This window comes from Engraulis encrasicolus, chromosome 20 (assembly GCF_034702125.1).
Source record: "Engraulis encrasicolus isolate BLACKSEA-1 chromosome 20, IST_EnEncr_1.0, whole genome shotgun sequence".
In the NCBI taxonomy this organism is placed as follows: domain Eukaryota; kingdom Metazoa; phylum Chordata; class Actinopteri; order Clupeiformes; family Engraulidae; genus Engraulis; species Engraulis encrasicolus.
The window spans coordinates 32,796,879-32,815,228 of NC_085876.1; the positions used below are offsets into that span (position 1 = coordinate 32,796,879).

At 43.4% G+C, this 18,350-nt stretch overlaps 1 protein-coding gene across 1 annotated transcript in view; it reads right to left on the bottom strand.

Annotated features, from left to right (window-relative positions):
• phactr4a (phosphatase and actin regulator 4a) overlaps window positions 1–18,350 on the bottom strand; it is a 71,346-nt gene that overhangs the window by 42,414 nt on the left and 10,582 nt on the right. Inside the window, exons 2-3 of the mRNA XM_063185792.1 lie at window positions 16,353–16,472; window positions 10,588–10,632 (exon numbers count right to left, since the gene is read on the bottom strand). Of these exons, the coding sequence (XP_063041862.1) occupies window positions 10,588–10,600 (13 nt within the window). The 5' untranslated portion in view covers window positions 10,601–10,632; window positions 16,353–16,472. The remainder of the gene's footprint in view (window positions 1–10,587; window positions 10,633–16,352; window positions 16,473–18,350) is intronic.

Sequence of the window (18,350 nt, forward strand, 5' to 3'; positions counted from 1 at the left end):
AAAGGGAGTTGTGTGTATGTGGTAGAGAGCCGATGCATTTGTGTTTTTTTTAGGGCCAGTGCACTATGTCCAGAACAAAGCACACAAATGCACAGACAGTACCCACCCACCCACTAACACCCCCCCCCCCCACACACACACACTCACTCCTTTTAGAGGCTGAAGGGAGACAGCACTGACTCTACCCTACGTGTCAGAAGAGGCTCTCCAGACTGGAGATGAGATGTCTACGTCGCGTTACGTCTGCTCTACTACAGATAATAGACTTCTGCCATTTAACGGCCCATAAAAATAAAAATGATTCACAACATTGTGTACAATTCCCACAAATGCGCTATGATCCGCCTGGCAAAGATTCACAAAGCTTTATGTTTTCTATTGTTTTGGTTGTAGCCTCTGTTGATAAGGCAAGACAGTCGCATGATGGCTGGATAGGACCTTGGCCCCAAAGACAATCACTTACAGTACGGCACATGATATGACAATAACTGTGCACAATGTGAAGGGCTGAAACTATGTGTAAGTAGGGTCGTAAGTCAGAGCCATTGTGGCGATTCGATTCGATAACAATTTCTTAAGCCAGCGATTCGATTATTTTCGATACTTAAAGTGATACTATCCCATTTTTGGAAATAAGCTCAATTTACATATGAAGAGTTCAGATGCAAAACCCCCTAAGTGACTTTTCAGAAAATAATCTTAATTCATTTTTATTTAATACAAAGCTATCAAAAGTGCATTTTTTATTTTTTATTTATGTAATATAACTATTTATATGTATTATCAAGTACATGAATGTAAACCAAACCAAGAACAGGGTTCTCTAAAAATATAGAAGAGCAGGTCTTCAGAAATGAAGTTAGGGGTTTTGCATCTGAACTCTTCATATCAATATAAATAAAATAAGCTCAATTTACTGCCATACCCAGAGAACGGTTGAAAGTACAGGAGAACGGTAAAACCCTAGTATTTAACTCAAGGGAAGGTGTAAAATAAGCTTATTTCCAAAAATGGGACAGTATCTCTTCAAGAATGCTCCTTGATTCAAATCAAAAGTTCATTTTTTTTAACTTTACAAGCTTGGCTTATGTGTAAAACATTAAATAAATGAACAAAAGCTGAAACGTTTACATGCATTTTATTTGAGGAACATCATTATTACACTCTTCAGTATTATTATCACTGCATGAGGAAAATAAAATGTCTCACAAAATGTGAAATTCATAAACTTAGATACCTTAGACATCAGATGCGAGACATAAAGTACATTGAAATACTGATGCAAAAAACTTCAGACCATTGGTCTGGTCATTCAGGTCGCACATGTTCTGTAAACTAAGAGTGTACTAAGACTTGACAAGACAAGCTGGTCTAAGCACATCTTTTAAGCTTGAGCTTTTCCAAACAGAACAATGTTTGTCCATCAAAAAGAAGCACCTCAAAGCATCCATTTGAAATGGACACAAGTGTTCTACACAAAGGTTCTTTGATCGTGGCGACATTTAAAGGGTCTTCCACTGACAACCATGAGAAATCCCTTTTTTATTCTCTCTGTGGTTACCCCATAAAAGAGAGTCCCATCTTAGCCCTGTGGGTGTGCCAGCTCTGATCGTTGAGCAGGAAAAGGTACACACACACACAGACACACATTCTCTCCCTCGCACGCACGCACGCATGTATGCATGCACGCACGCACGCACGCACACACACACTCTCTCTCTCTTTCTCGCGCACACACACAACACACACACGCACACACACGCGCACACACGCACACACAGAGGGGCCCAAATACTGGGGCTGATTTTCCTCGGGGATATGCACTGTTCAGCTTCATTCGTTTCCCCTCCTTGATGTCAATGGGGAAGCTAAGCATTTCGGAAAAGCGGGCGCCAGTCTGTGTAGACGCTGATGGGGGTGATAGTGATACTACTGAAGGCTACATGGTGGCATGGCCCTCATGCAACGATGACATAGGGCCTTTCTCAAAACCTAGGACAGTGTCCTTCCAAGTGCATCAGCCTAATTAGTCACGCCCAGTGATTGGATACTCTTTGGTGAACTCTACAGAATATCCAATCACTGGGTGTGACTAATAAAGAGTATCCAATCACTGGGTGTGACTAATTAGGCTGATGCACTTGGAAGGACACTGTCCTAGGTTTTGAGAAGGGCCCATAGTCCGGCAATATCATTCATTGTCATTCTGAAGTGTGAAAATGTCAATCGTACACTCTCTCCTGACACTACAAGTCTGTCTGTGCAACTTCACGCAAAAACAAATTGCCATTGCTTAGGTCTACTTACTGTATTGATATCTTTCTAATGCAATTGCAATATGGGTGCCATCATGTAATGTGTTATTGTCACAACATTTGTGCCACTTTTAGCTCTTCAGAGACCAAACATGTAAGGTTCACACACCTAAATGATCTCAGTCCAACTTGGTATTCCTTTTGCAATTGCAAATGGCAGATTTGTCTTCAAATGTAGGTGTGAACAAAACATTAACAATGGCCATTCACAAATGTAACCTATTTCACGAATACTTCTAATTCATTTATTTTGACTGGGACAATTGCACTTTTCATACATTAAAAGGTGGATCTTCTACATTGTCCAGTGTCCATTATATTGAATTTCCAGAAATAGACATTTTTATCTCATACCAGGCCTTCCCATAGAACGTTGATGCTGGTATCCAGATTACATGCATTTGAAGAGAAATCTATAATAGCCAAGAATGTAGACCCGGACCATTATTCATATTGACGCCTTATCCCAAATTTCATCAGGATCGGAATAAGCCTCGTATTCAGAATACTGAACTGCATATAAACTCACTCACAGTCAAACAAAACTTTGACTCTTACCTGTTACACACCTGCTGAAGCCTCAACTATGCAAGCCTGTTTCACAGACGGTTTACAAATGCTTCATTCAGGAAGGCCAAGGCACATGGAATTTCTAGTATGTCAAACTCCACATTCTGGCAACAAAAAGAGACTGAGAGACCGGCCTGGAATTGTATGTGACACATTTTAAATGTGTGTCAGGAGGGGGTAGGGAGGTGGGGGGTGGGGCCAATATAGTTCTGGAAATGCTAACTATTGAATCAGGTTATGATAATTATCCCCACTGTTCTCTGCTGCTCTCAGTTGATGATTACAGGTACCTTTAATCACTTCTTTTTTTTTTCTTTTTAATCATGTTGAGCAATTCTACTTGTTTTATCTATTATTTTTTCTTTATCTTAAATTGATCTAGCCCTGACATTAAGACTGCCCGTTCTGTAGCCAACAGTATGGAACACGCCACTTTTTGAGGTCACAGTTTCCCAAACGGCCTCACATTTTGCCATACACACCAAGTTTTAACTTTTTCAGTTCATGGTACAGTCTCATCCCAAAAATAATACTTAAGAGGAGTTATACCAGAACAAAAACTCAAGCATTCAGACTGGGCCTTCTTTTGTGCAATCACTTACAACACCAATTTACAGCATATAGACTTGAAATGACTGGAAGCAGACTCACAGACTGACTGGAAATACAAATAACGAAACTTATTCCACCAATTCCAGCACACCATCATTCCAATGAAATCTATTTCAAATCTTAGCATGTGTGCGTGGGAGTTTGGGTTCTGCATACACACACAAGTGCACACACACACACGGCACACACTAGCTTTACTAATTAGTTCCTCTGAAGTGACTCCCATAAACAGTCTGATCAGAGATGCATACTCTCGCCAAACGTTTCTCACACACAGAGAGACACACACACACACACACACACACACACACACACACACACACACACACACACACACACACAGGCACAGACACATACACAGACACACACACACACACACACACACACACACACACACACACACACACACACACACACGCACACGCACACGCACACGCACACGCACACGCACACGCACACGCACACGCACACACACACACACACGTCCACTGTCTTATCAAGAGGAAGCGGAGCCATGCCAAGCAATGCAGGCGTGTGAAGGAACGAAAACAAAGCACGGGAGGGAAAACGAAACAAAAAAAACACAAAAAAGACGACTTCAAACCAGATGGCTTCGATTACAGCGAGCGCACAGTAGTGATCAGGTGGCTACAGTACAGGACTGGGCTGGAGGCAGAATATAAACTAAGATATAGTGCCACACAGCTGCTCCCTCAATCAAATACAGTCAGAGGCACAGCACAGGACACTAAATTAGTTTAGTTTAGTTTATTTGATAGGGACAGACACATAACATGTAGGTTGCATAACAACCAAACAGCAGGCATCATAGCATTTAAAGCTAGTTTCCAATGCTCGTCCCTATCCACTAGCGGAGGGAAGGGCTAGGCAACACATCATTGACAGGAACGTTTTTTTTTATTCTTTTAAACTTGGAGTCTATGGTTCATTTTCAGTTTGAAGACTGTTTGAGGATGTACACACATGCATGCCGTCTATATTTAGTAACCTAGTAGAAGCAGGTGGGCTATGGAGCCCAAAGTTGACAGGTTGCAGTGGTTTTATCAGGAGATGATCGCAGTCTAACTGAATGACTGGTCAATTCACTGGACAGCACCCACTGCCACCGTATGACTAATACCACAGCACAGTCTCACATTACTGTAGTGGTGAAGCACAGCGCAAGACAACATCCTATCATCTCAACGGGAAAACTTATTTAAATTATTGTTCAGTTTGGCCATTTCCTGTGTGTGTGTGTGTGTGTGTGTGTGTGTGTGTGTGTGTGTGTGTGTGTGTGTGTGTGTGTGTGTGTGTGTGTGTGTGTGTGTGTGTGTGTGTGTGTGTGTGTGTGTGTGTGTGTGTGTGTGGTATACATTTAGTGTGAATGTTTTTTTGACAGAGATGAGCCCTCTTGTTCTCCATTCATTTACGTTGCTCAGGTCTACTGCCAAATAATGGCTGCCGGGATTGCTGTGAAAAAGGGGGCGGGGTCACCTCTAGTTTAATGTTCTACCTCTATGAGTCAGCCGCTGCCACACATAACCCAATGTGTCACTAACCCAATGTGTCACTCATACGCAGACAGAAATTCCTCTGGTCGTTAAACACAGGATCAATCCATCAACATCTAGGCTGCCCTTTGATCAAAATTTGCTCAATTCATTTTTTTACAAGCACTCAACGGCCTCCACATTCCTCTCACAACACCTCAGCACAGGCAAACCGCTGAAAGTTACTGGTGCGTGCACGTGTGAATCCTGCTGTCTGTAGTGCCCTCTATTGGCCCAATACCGTAACGCAAGAAGTGGAGTACGTCACAAGTACAATCAGTGAGTCAGTTAGGAAAAGAGTGGAATTCCAAGCATGTGGGGGCTTGTCTTCTGTCCTCTTTGATGCACGGGAACCAGGGATGGAAATAGGAACAGTTAGTCAGTCAACCAGACTAATGCGGGTAAAATACAAGTGGATGGAAGACGAGGAGAATTCGGGGGCCCAGGTCAATGGCGTTGTTTTGGGCTCAGACGTCAGGTGGTACAACCCAACCACACAGCTAATGTCCATTAATTAATTAGTAATTGGTAATTAATGAACTGCAATTAATATGCTTCTTAGATAATCCACTAAAAACAAACAAGAAATTAACATTTATTCCATACAATAGTGGCATTAGCTGTGGTTGCACCACCCTTGCGTGTGTTACTAATAAAACGTCATTGACGTCATTGGCCACACATGATATGCCATATACAGAGCTCTTACATGGTTGGGGGATTAAGAGCCAGACCTTTACCGGCGCCCATAGAAGTCAATATGGTTGGTTGAGAGACTATGGCCACCCTTTTCCCCCCCAAGAGCAATTCACAACTTCTCGTAGTGCTGAATTTCTTTTCTTTGCTTTTTGTCAAGATATTTTATGGGCTTTTTGTTCTTTATTGCTGGTAGGACAGTAATTTACAGATTATGACAGGAAATAAGTGGGACAGAGAGATGCAGGGGTGATAGTGAAAAAAAATCCTGAGCCTGAACTTTCCCCCCTGCTCTAACGACGACAACAAGATACTACATAGTGACGTAATGTAGGCCTATTTGAAACATTATTCAAACATTTAATAGCCTGTGTACAGGTATGACCATTATTCAAGCCTGATAGTAGAAGAAAACCCTGAACCTGTAACACTTTCTGAGATAAGAATAACCTAATGGCTAATTATTATCAATGTTTTTATTTTTGCAAACTCTGTCAAGCCTGAAATCAGGCATGGAGCCTGAATACTATGGGGGAAGGGTTGGGACAGGACCAAGGCCGGACTTGAACCTGGGTCCCCAAGGGCATGCAAGCCCAAATGTGAGAGGCTTAGCCCGCTGCACCACAGTGCCCCCAGCGCTGAATTTCTATGATGATTTTTTTAAAAGAATATTTTCGGTCTTCAGGACGCGAATTGGGAGAGAAACAGGGAGGGGTCGGCAAAGGAGCCATATGGCAGGCGCGTGCCCTACCGGTTGGGCACGGCAGGGCCTATGATGAATTTTCTAACCGAGATCCTTCTTCTAGACTCAACCATGCGAGACATATCGACACCCCACAGCAAGCCAGTGTGTGTGTGTGTTCCTCTCCCACGCACTACACCACCTGCTGTGGCCCTCGTGTCAATGCCATAAACACCTTGGCACTTAAAACCGCAGGACACAAAACCGCTATAATACACTAGTAGCCGTTTTCTGCGTGTCAGCAGATGTGTTGGCACACAATGTGCTTATTAACCTGCCCACATCAGCATAAATGCAGGGGCAAACTTAATGCATTTTCCTTGCCCGGTCTTTTTTCTGAGTGAGGTATTCAAGGGTTTTTTTTATGAGCTCAGCATCAGAAAACATAAACAGAAGCTTAAGCTGGTACCTGCAGCTACTACTGCCCACAGCCGCAGGGCTCTCACGCTCTTACACAAGTACTGGGGGTATGGGATGGGGAAAAACGTCGGCTTTTTTTGCACACCTCAGTTGGCTGGTGCGTCGGAGACGCCACCATGGGTCACTCAGCAATAGTTTAAAGAAACTCCCGCACACTGACCATTTCCTGATGAAGGTCTAGTACCGAAACGTCGATTATTAAAGAAAGAACAGCGAAATGGTCAGTGTGCGGGAGTTTCTTTAAACTAAAGGTATGGGATGGGGAAACAGAGGAGAAGTAGGAATGGAGAAACACTGATGTCAAATATAAACTGTCCAGGAGCGCTTTAGAGCAAGTGGTGGTAGGACAACAAAGCCTTTTCTGAATATGTTGCATCAATGCAAAGTTTCTCGCAAAATGTTCATTAGTTAAGGTGGTAGGGGGATAACTGCTATCAGAGACACATGACAATGATCACTGGAAAGGATATTCTGTGCATTGTCAGAAGAACTATGATATGAAACCCCTTACAGCATTTTTGTGAATCAACTTACCTTCAGAAATTTACTTTAATTTTACATCCACAACACAAAATCTTTATTTTTTTCAGGGCACGTAGACAAGGTGGCAGGTGTTTGTTGTCAAGGTGGGCACCATAGCAATAAAGTGCTGGGGTCATTCTGTGCAATGTTGCCATCAAACTAAACAAACAGACCGAGACACAAATCCTGTAAACACTCTCGAGGGGGGGCAGGTGACAAAGATCCTGATATCGTCTCATTGTGTCAGTATGGGGTGGAGAACGTCTCTGGAGTAGGAGGTATGAAAATACCCAGAATTCTCAAAGTTTCCAAAACAATGATGTACCTAATGCACTGTACACCAATGTCGCTATGTCACGCACCATGCCTGAGCTTGTTCAGCACAACAAACATACAACAGTATGAAAGGCCTGCGTGTGCGTACGTATAGAGTGGGCAGGGCTGAGAGTGCCTGGTGGTTTCGATGGTGTAGGCAGGTAGGTGTAAGCCAAGGTGCTGCTACGCAGCTGGTGAGTACGTAGACAGGTTGGGCTATTTTTAGCAAGGCCACGGCTAGCCAGGGATCACGGCTCACCTCTTAATCCACCCCACCACCACCACCCACCTTTACTTCCTCACAAGTCATAGATAACAACAGCAGACACTCGGAGTGTGTGTGTGTGTGTGTGTGTGTGTGTGTGTGTGTAAACATGCCAGTGTGTGTCAGTCTCATCATTTCGTTATAGGCGAAGTGCTTGGAGAATGTGTGTGTGTGTGTGTGTGTGTGTGTGTGTGTGTGTGTGTGTGTGTGAGTGTGTGTGTAATCGTGTCCAAAGAGAATGCACTTGTCCTCATCTTTGACCCGATTTAAGGCAGAAAGACAGAACAGCCTGAAGCTGAACCTATTTACTCAAGCTTACGACCATCCACACACACCCTGCGGACTATGACCAGGCAATCACCAGAAGCTCACCAAACACATAGCCCAAGTAGGTTTCTATTAGCCCATCTCTCACACACACACACACACACACACACACACACACACACACACACACACACACACACACACACACACACACACACACACACACACACACACACACACACACACACACACACATCAGCGGCATGTCTCTGATAATGGGTTTCACTCCTCCACTTCAAATGTCAAATACGAAAGTCAAACTCTCCAGGATAATTTGGCACCGCCGCCACTTCCCTGGCATTTAGATAAACTCCTCACTTCCACCTCACTTTACTGCATCAATACCACATCACGGATATTGAATTAATAACTGGACACAACAATCACATGAACTAGCGACAACAAGTTCCGCAAACACATGAAAGTGTTTCACAAATCACTCCACACACTATAAGCTTCTGTTATCATACAGTAACTTAATGATCAGAAAATGAAGAGTCATGGTTGTACATAGACTCTTAATAACTAGACACAACAATCACATGAACTAGCGACAACAAGTTCCGCAAACACATGAAAGTGTTTCACAAATCACTCCACACACTATAAGCTTCTGTTATCATACAGTACAGTTATGATCAGAAAATGAAGAGTCATGGTTGTACATTGACTCTTAAGGCTAGGTTTCATACTGTACATGCGACAACACCTGGGAGTGGTTTCCGGCTACACGGACGTTGCTGAAGTGACAAAAACCATTATCATTCAATAGCCACGCTTAATATGGCTACACTGGGAAACTAGGCAAGGCAAACACATAGAGAAAAAAAAACATTTGTATTCTCATATTTTACCAGGGCTTAACTACTGTACGGATTTTCTGATATGAGGTGGACTGTTCCTTTAAGGACAGGTTTCAAACTACATACTGTACACTAGACAACACCAGGCAGGCTACACAGAAGTTGCTGAAGCGACAAAAAACACCTGGGGCCATTCCAACGGACACTATTCCCCCGGCGACACCCAGAGGCAAATAGACATGTGGATACCTGAGAAACTCTCCTCGTCCTCTTCAAAAGCCGGATCCTCCATGCGGACACAAACACTGTCCTCTCGTCACGTTTGTCCCCTTTGAGGGACTTCTAAGTGACTCCCGGAAGCGTTAACGTTTTCTGCTCTGTCTTTTTCCCCCAACAACAGCTCTCTTTCGCTCTCTCTCTCTCTACCACTCTCTCTCTCCGTTCCTTCAAGAGATCCGTGGAGGTGTGAATAGCTTTTCGCTCTCTTTCTCTTATTTTTTCTTTTTTCGTTTTCTCCCTCAGTCTCCACGCTAAAGGGCAAAGCCCAATCAGATAACTCGCTGTGTCAACACGTCGCTACCACGCCAACGGGGCCAGCCGTTAGACGTTTCTCCGAATCCGCCAATAGGGAAGAGCACTCGGCCACTCACTCGCACGGGGGCTGATTCACACACAATGACGGTGACGCGCCCTCTCCGCTTTTGACTGCGGTTGCCAAGGTGAACTGGGGCACTCAAAAGATTTGTCATATCCATCACTGACACATCAACTAGGATACGCAGCCCTCTTTTTTTTCAAATGAAATGGTCCTCAGAGCTCAGTTTCAGTGCTTTGTGTGTATGCGAGGGAAAGGCAGAGATTTCACCCTGCACTTAATAATAACCACCTTGACAAAAAAAACACCTACCACCTTGACGTGGTCCCCTGACAAGATCAAGATTTTGACTGTGAATGAACTTGCTTCACCAAAATGTACACTTGAGGGGTTTTCATAACTTATGATACTGCACAACACAACCTTTCCAATGGTGATAGTGAAATGTTTGTCATACTGGCTAACCCCCCACCCCCTTGAGTAACGGAAATTCGGCGGGAAACACTGAAAGGGTGTATCATGTAGATCAGTGCATTTTGGCATGAATGCAAAGTGGATTTGTAGGCAGGTTTGTTTGTTTCTTTGTGTAGCCCATGTGTTCTCCCTCTATTAATGTTGAGCAGGTGCATGTTGGGTTGTGTGTGTGTACAACATGTGTGTATTGTTTGTTTGTGTGTACGCACGTGTATGCAATTACGTAACAGAGGTGATTAGTGCCCTAAGGTTGTTTCTGAGTGCAATACGTTTGTTTCTGTATATGTTCGTAGTGTGTACGTGCATTAACAAGTGCTAATGGAGGCATCTTAAAGAGGCTTAAAGAGAATGGGTGGACTGAGAGCTGGTACTACTTACCTCGGTTTTCCATCCCAGATTCCAAACCGTGGTGGCCAGAGGTACCTGTGGGGAGCAGAGAAGACTGTTAAAAGCACTGAACACTTTTTCGTGATGAACATTCAGTGCAGAAAGCATCGCCTGCCGGTCATCTGAACCTCGTAGAACCACAGTTACATACGAAACCCTTAATTTATGGGCTTAATAGCACCTCTGAACACTTGGTGAGTTGCATATTCTTGAAAACAAATGTTTGGAGTGGTTTTAAGAACAGACTTGGACATGCCCGTAGAGGGCCATTCTTGATCGAGGCTGAGACAAAATCCAAAATTAGGCAAACAACAGAGATAGCAGCAAACATGACTCTAAAGTAGGGATGGCGAAAATTAAAAAAAAAACTCTTAACCGGCTACTGAGACTCTTTAACCAGTGATTAACCGGTTAACCGGTAATCTTAAATTATACAACTTTCGCGTGCCTGATATGCACAGCACTGATTTAAAAAATATATATTTTTCACATAAGCCTTTTTTTTGCTGCGTAGACAGGACCTGCCATGTCCAGTCACTGTTGCCAGACGGAAAATGCTGAATTATCGTACTATAACCTCAAAATTATCGTTTTTTGGGGCTTTTTGGGAGGAAATTATTATCATAATTATTATAACCGGTTAACCGGTGGCAAAACATTTTAATCGGTTAAAGTTGATCCGGTCCACTATCGGTTAAACGGTTACCGGTTAACATCCTTACTCTAAAGCGTTGCAGACAACTCAGAACAGGGGCTTAATGTTCAAAATAGTGCACTTCTCCTTTAACTGTAATAGATGGAAACTTGGTTTAGGGGAAATAAATATTGGAAGAAAAAAAAAAAAGTACTGTGCAGTGCACACATACACTGCTTTGCTAAATTGTACAGAGAGCCACGATCCAGGATTGGAACTTTTGTTTTGTTTAAAAAGCGATTGGCTCTTGTGTTGGCCTTGTGACAGAGCAGATATTTGCAGACGTTCGCCGTCTCTGCGTTGCAAAGTGTCTGCAATCCTTCTTGTGTGGATGTGTGGCACAGTGCTCACACTTCCTCTTATACAATACAGCCCTACCTCTCATTACAGAATACAGACGGTTATCCATTCACCACAGGCACAATCCGTGTCCATTTCCTACGCCAGGGCCAATCAATGGGACACTTCCCAGGCCAGTGTTTGCCACTGTTTACCCAACTTGTGGCTACAGGGGTGGGCATGGGAGTAGGGGGTTGATGAGGGCTGGAGCCGAAGAAGGGAGCATGGTTAAAACAGAGCAATGATTAGCCCGGAAACAAGGCCGGGACCAAAATCAGTGACACATACAGTGAGAGAGGCAGAGAGAGGTAGAGAGAGAGGTAGAGAGAGAGGTCGAGAGAGAGGTCGAGAGAGAGAGAGGTAGAGAGAGAGAGAGAGAGAGAGAGAGAGAGAGAGAGAGAGAGAGAGAGAGAGAGAGAGAGAGAGAGAGAGAGAGAGAGAGAGAGAGAGAGAGAGTTCTTGTGCCACCTGAGACTGAATGCCACAGTAACAACCATGACAGACTACATAGTAACTTACTGAGAGAGAGGTAGTGTTAGAGAGAGAGAGAGAGAGAGAGAGAGAGAGAGAGAGAGAGAGGCAGAGAGAGAGAGAGAGAGAGAGAGAGATAGAGATAGAGATAGAGAGAGAGATAGATAGAGAGAGAGAGAGAGAGAGAGAGAGAGAGAGAGAGAGAGAGAGAGAGAGAGAGAGAGAGAGAGAGAGAGAGAGAGAGAGAGAGAGAGAGAGACAGACAGACAGACAGACAGGCTACACAGACACACACTAGACAGCCTAAGGGTGCGGGAGAAGAGAGCAGTTCCTTCCAAGTCTGCAAGAGCATACTGTACATGTAAAGTGTGCCATCAGGCTGCTGCAGTCAGAGCAGCAGAGTGCTCAACATAAACATCTGCCAGCATTTCACAGCAGCTATGAACTAATGACTCTCCATCTGGTGCAGAGTCTTGGGCTGTTTCCTGCGTGTGGCTTGGAAAAGAGCATACCAGGGCTGGACGTGACAGAGCGAATGAGTAAATATTAGCCTAACAAAGTCTCCTAACTAGAGGCAACGCAATCGAATGTGCAATGTGCAATCGAATCGAAGCAATCAAAAAAAGAAGTTTCATGCTTCAGGCAGCAACTGTATCCTGACTCAAAACTGACTCCCAGTTACTCTGGAAAGAGCATCAATGGCATGTAGGTTTTTATGCAAGACAAGGCTGCACCGTACACAATCATGACTGTGCAAAATGCCGTTTCGGTGAATCAAAGACCCGACTCTGCCTGGTCTTGCATGACCATCTGCAGACGTGACCCAACGCGTGGGGAGTTTCAGATCCTGTGCACGACACGGATGTAAAACCGAAACGAAAGCAACTTGGAGGAAGTGAGAGGATGCAAATGGCGCAATGCAAATAACGACGAGAGGACAACAGACGCTGAAACCTCATGAAATACAAAACAAACAATAACAGGTGACCTGGGTATAATCTCAGAGAAATAAAAAGGTATAATCTCAGAGACTCATTCTTAAACAGAGATCATACCGTATAATTTTAAGGTGTACACACTTCAGCATCAACATCTGGTGTTAAAGCCATGCAGCCTAAGTCTGGAGTTAATGAGAGGCTTTTATACCATAGACCTCATTAGTACATGATAAGAGCTATGTGTACAATATGCATGTCAGTACATTCTACAGAAAATACTCTTCTCATTTCTTTGTTACCTTTCGTTGTGAGTTTACACCCTTTGCCTTTTCATTAAGTTAAACACGTTGTTCGGCTAAGCTGTGTATGGCATGCGTTATGCAAACAAACTTGCCTTGTGTAGTCTAAGCCGCAATGAAGCAAGCCAGCGTTGACCGTTACTTCACCCACAAGGGAACACAGGGGACCTTGCATGCACTATGAGCTTCGACTTCAACCTTATTTGAACATTATTTGAATATCCGTCATGTTTATTATTTTTTCTAAATTCATTTTTCCTGTAAACCTTGTTGTCAATTCGGATTCTGAGTGTCCCCATGCCTGGTAAAATTGTTAAATTGCGAGTTCATAGTGTTGAGGAGGAGAGTCGACATTTATGTCTGTGTCCCATCTTCAGATGAGTGCGAAAGCCTTGTCCCATTCAAATGAATGGCTAGTAGCAGCTAGTTAATAAATACATCACCACATTACTTTCTGTGGTTGTCGGAAGAGTTTTTGGAAATATGTGCTTTGTGTCTTTATTGCTGATAGGATAGCCGAGAGAATGACGGGGACAGTGTGAGAGAGAGAGAGAGAGAGAGAGAGAGAGAGAGAGAGAGAGAGAGAGAGAGAGAGAGAGAGAGAGAGAGAGAGGGAGAGAGAGATGGGGTAGTGTTGGGACATGACTCGAACCCGGGTCCCCATGGGCATGCGAGTGTGTGTGTGAGTGTGTGTGTGTGTGTGTGTGTGTGTGTGTGTGTGTGAGTGTGTGTGTGTGTGTGTGTGTGTGTAGCTATTTGTAGTTTTTTCATATTGCCCTTTTCTCATTTCTTAATTTTGATGAGTACCTTGACCTTCTTCTGTGTCTATCTAAAATGCACTATCCCAATAAACGACTCCTCACTACTAGTGTCGGTTACCTGCTCAGCTAAGCTTTCAGGTAAATCACTGAGACAAGCCAGCCAGCTTTGGCACCGACACCCAAACAGGTGTGTGTGTGTGTGCATGAGAGAGAGTGTCTGTGTGTGCGTGTGTGTGTGTGGTGTTCGCGCCATCATTCGCGGCCGCACCCTAAGAAGGGATCAAGGCTCGGCCGGTATAATCTGGCCCAAGGAGCCCATTGGTGAGGCAATCCTGTCGCTATAACAACGCTGGCGAGGCCGGCTTATGATTGGCTCAGCATGAATGGGCGTGTCTTTCCACGCAACGTGAAACAAACAGGGAGAGACCTAGAGGTGGGGTCAGGTGTGTGTGTGTGTCGGTGTGACGGTGTGCGTGTGTGTGTGTGTGTATCAGCCTGTACTTTGGAATGTTTCTGTTCAAAGTCTAGAGCTGCGTGCACCAAAACAAGCACCAGTCAGTTGCCTGTTTCAAGGCCACAGCCGTTACTTTGCAGAGTGTGTGTGGGCACTGAAGGTTAGACGACCAAGAGGAAATATATGAGGCCCTGACAAGACACTCTAATTTACTGTCAACCCCACTGTCATGGCAACCTGCCAGAGGACACAGAATGAGACAAGCAGAAATATTTCTGGCATTTGGTGGTCTATCAAGAGCAAGTGGAACTGTGGTATTTCAATAAGGTCTATAACTACATTAGAATCACTGGAGGAGCTCAGCATGTTGAAACATATTCATCATAGAGTCTACAGGATTCTGCCTTTCTTGGGCAGTGGTGGGTAAGTGGTTGGGGGTCCTGTCTTGTCAAAGGTTGACAGTTCGATTCCTGATCCGGCAAGTTGGTGGGGGAGTAACTAACCAGTGTTCTTCTCCATACCCAATCAATGGATGTATGGATGAGCACATGAAGCTTTCATAAGAAAGCTTCTCAGTATGCATGGTCAGGTTTGTGTCTATTGCACACAGTGCACATTCAGAGTGATGCCAGTTTGTGTTTCTGTGACAAACTTAAACATCCAGAGGAAGTTTCAACTCTCTGAAGAGCCTTACCTCTAATTCGGCTTAATTCTGTTTAACCGTAATTCAGTTCAACCAGGGCCTTCACAATACAACACACTCACACATGCACCTTTTGCAACCCTACGTTAAGTGACACACGTGTTAAAGTGGTTAACTTACGTAAGTGGCAAACCTTTAAAAACAAAGGAGCTATTGACTATGCTTGATTCACAAGGAGATGGAAGCCTGGAGTGGTGGTTTAGGATACAGGTGAAAAGTGTTTCTTGCCTAAATAAATACAGTATTAGGTAAAAAAAAACTACACTGTGCTGGGGCATTACACAAATGCTGCGTACATCCCAAGCCTGAACCTGACATTGTCAAAATGCTCTGATTGAATAGTAACTGACAATTGGCATATCAACACATATTGTTTTGTTGATTCTGTAATATTTTTGGAACCAAAAGAACCAAACCCCAATAATTGGCCTCATTGGGGTGTTTTAACATGCACACTTTATTGAAAGCTTACACCTTGTCTGTTTAACTTCATCATACCCAGACTCGTCATTAAACCAGCAATGGGCAACTGGGATTACAAAGCTACAATCCAGTTCCACATATTCCAAGAGACCAGTCCAAATTGAAGTATTAACTAGGGCTGGGTAAAACAATCGATTTAATCGATAATCGATCGATTATATTTAAAATTCACATAATTGATTCACAGGGCACAAAATTGATTTTTTTGGTTCTTTTTATTTTTGTTCTTTTTGTTTAATTTAGGTCTATGGAAAATACCGATGGGGGTATTAGTCAATTAGGCCTAGCAATCTGTTAACACTGTCAAGCTACAGTCCTTTGACATTTTTATATAAAAATAGGCAACAGCATCTTTTGGGGGAAATCCTGGGACCAAGAAGGGAATGGATTGAATCGATTCGTAATAAATCGAATCGAATCGAATTGAATCGTGATTAATCGATTCAAAGCCCTAAGAATCGAAATCGAATCGATACAGGAACATCGCTGCGATATCCAGCCCTAGTATTAACCACTTCTGAATCCAGTTTGCTCAACACTGTGTAAACCCCATGTACCCCATTTGACTTGTTATACGAGGAACACAATAAAGACCACACTACACACACACTTACATTAACTGGTCAACTCAGACGCGGGTCATGTCCTCTGTCCCCAGTCACTGCATGGGCTCTGAAGTTGGGAAGAAGGGTTCGGTCCTCTCAGGTCTTCAATGGCTCTTTCCTTTCACGGACCTTCAATGGGAAACGATAAAAGAGAGAGAGACAGAACAAGCGACTTTAGAAATGTCCATGGACATAAAGTTCCTCACCGTATGCATTTCCTGATTTGATAACAAGGTTATATAGTTGGTTTGTGGCACTGCACAAGACTTACCCCCTTAAGACACGGCCCCTGTTATAAATGAGCTGTGACCAGAATGTAAATAACCAAGTTGGTATGACTAAAGGAAATGTGCACTGTCACAGTGATGTAGTGCTACGGTCGTCAAGTTCTGTCAGTGACTATTACAGCATTCCAGTGCTGGAAGGGGCTACAATTGATTTTCACGGACAGACAAGAATCTCAAATCATAGGCTAGCCTAGTTGCCATTGAGAAGCCACTGCTAAAGTACCGTAGTAGGAGGAGCAGCCAGCAGCATTCTGATGACGGGTATTGACCCCAAATAACACGGACAGGAGAAATGTTCACAGCTGTTTCTGGCACAGCAAACAAGCAAAACAATAGAATGCCTTTATTATTTTCTAGTCTTCACGGCACTTTTTAGTTGGGCCTAATGGTTAGGAAGGCGGTCTTAAGATCAGAGGGTTGCAGGTTCCAATCCCACCCTTACCTCCCCTCCATTCCCCTCTCCATCCATAGCTGAAGTGCCCTTGAGCAAGGCACCCAAACTCCATATTGCACCAAGGACTGCTAACTAATCTACCCTGCAAAATAACTGTAAGTCGCTTTGGATAAAAGGGTCAGCCAAGTGTAATTTTAAACATTTCGATTTAAAATGTAAGCTGTCTGTTTAAATGTAGCCTAGTGCCTCCCAAGTTATTCCAAATGGCAAACATGTTGTCCCTTAATATTACTCAATCTTAGTTTAAAATTCTCGAGAAAAGTAAATACATTTATTAATAGCCATTCGAGAGAATACTGTTATCACTACACAATTCATGTAACTTAATGATTATGAAAGCATTCAAGGCTTTATGCGAACAATCCCTTCACTCCTCAACGCCACTGCAATAAGGTCATTCCATGTCAATTCACATGATTCCATAGAATCTCCCCAGGTGACCCTCTCCGATTTATCCAATATCTCACATACAGGTACCTTTTGATGTCAAGCGAAAGAATACCAAGTATTAGCACCCTACGTCCAACGGTTGCGGAGATGAAGCCCTCCAAAGTTGGGGTGCCATACCCACTTTTCAAGCCTGTGAATTGCATACAAAATTTACAAGCAGATTTCGACACCCCTGGTTTTAGTTTGAAGGAAGATACAGGCCTAAAAATCACCATAGCCCCTCAATATGACCCTGTCTACCAGATGATGTACTTACATATGGCATGCCTTGATTACTTTTGGCTATATTAAGCCTTAAAAACTGAATTAGTGAAACGCGTGTTGAAGAGTCTTGCCACTTTGGGGTTCCAGATCTTGGAAACTATGCATGCTTTGGGAGTTATAATTGATTTTCCATCATATTTGGGAACTGTACAGTGTATTCCAAAAAAAGTAGGGCGCTCAGACTTTAAAAGATAAAATAGGAGGGACTCAAAAACAGCTTTGGGACAAAATGACCTGACGGTTCCCTCTATTTCAGGCCTCAAATTAACCATGTGGGCACTTGATGACTGGAACGCCCTTTTAACCCCATGTACAGTAGCACTGTATCAAACATTCAAGCTTGGAAAAACGTTGTTTTTCTAAGTTCTTCATATTAATCTTGGCCTTCAAAGTATATGTGTTTTTCTCTATATCGTATCACAGTGTCTGTTTTGTCTGCTGCCATCTGCTGGTCTAAAAAAGTAACAACAGCGTAATGTAAGAAAACAAAAGGGGCTGGAAAATCTTGCCCATAATTAACCAATAAAGCACTGTAATTATTATACAGTATAT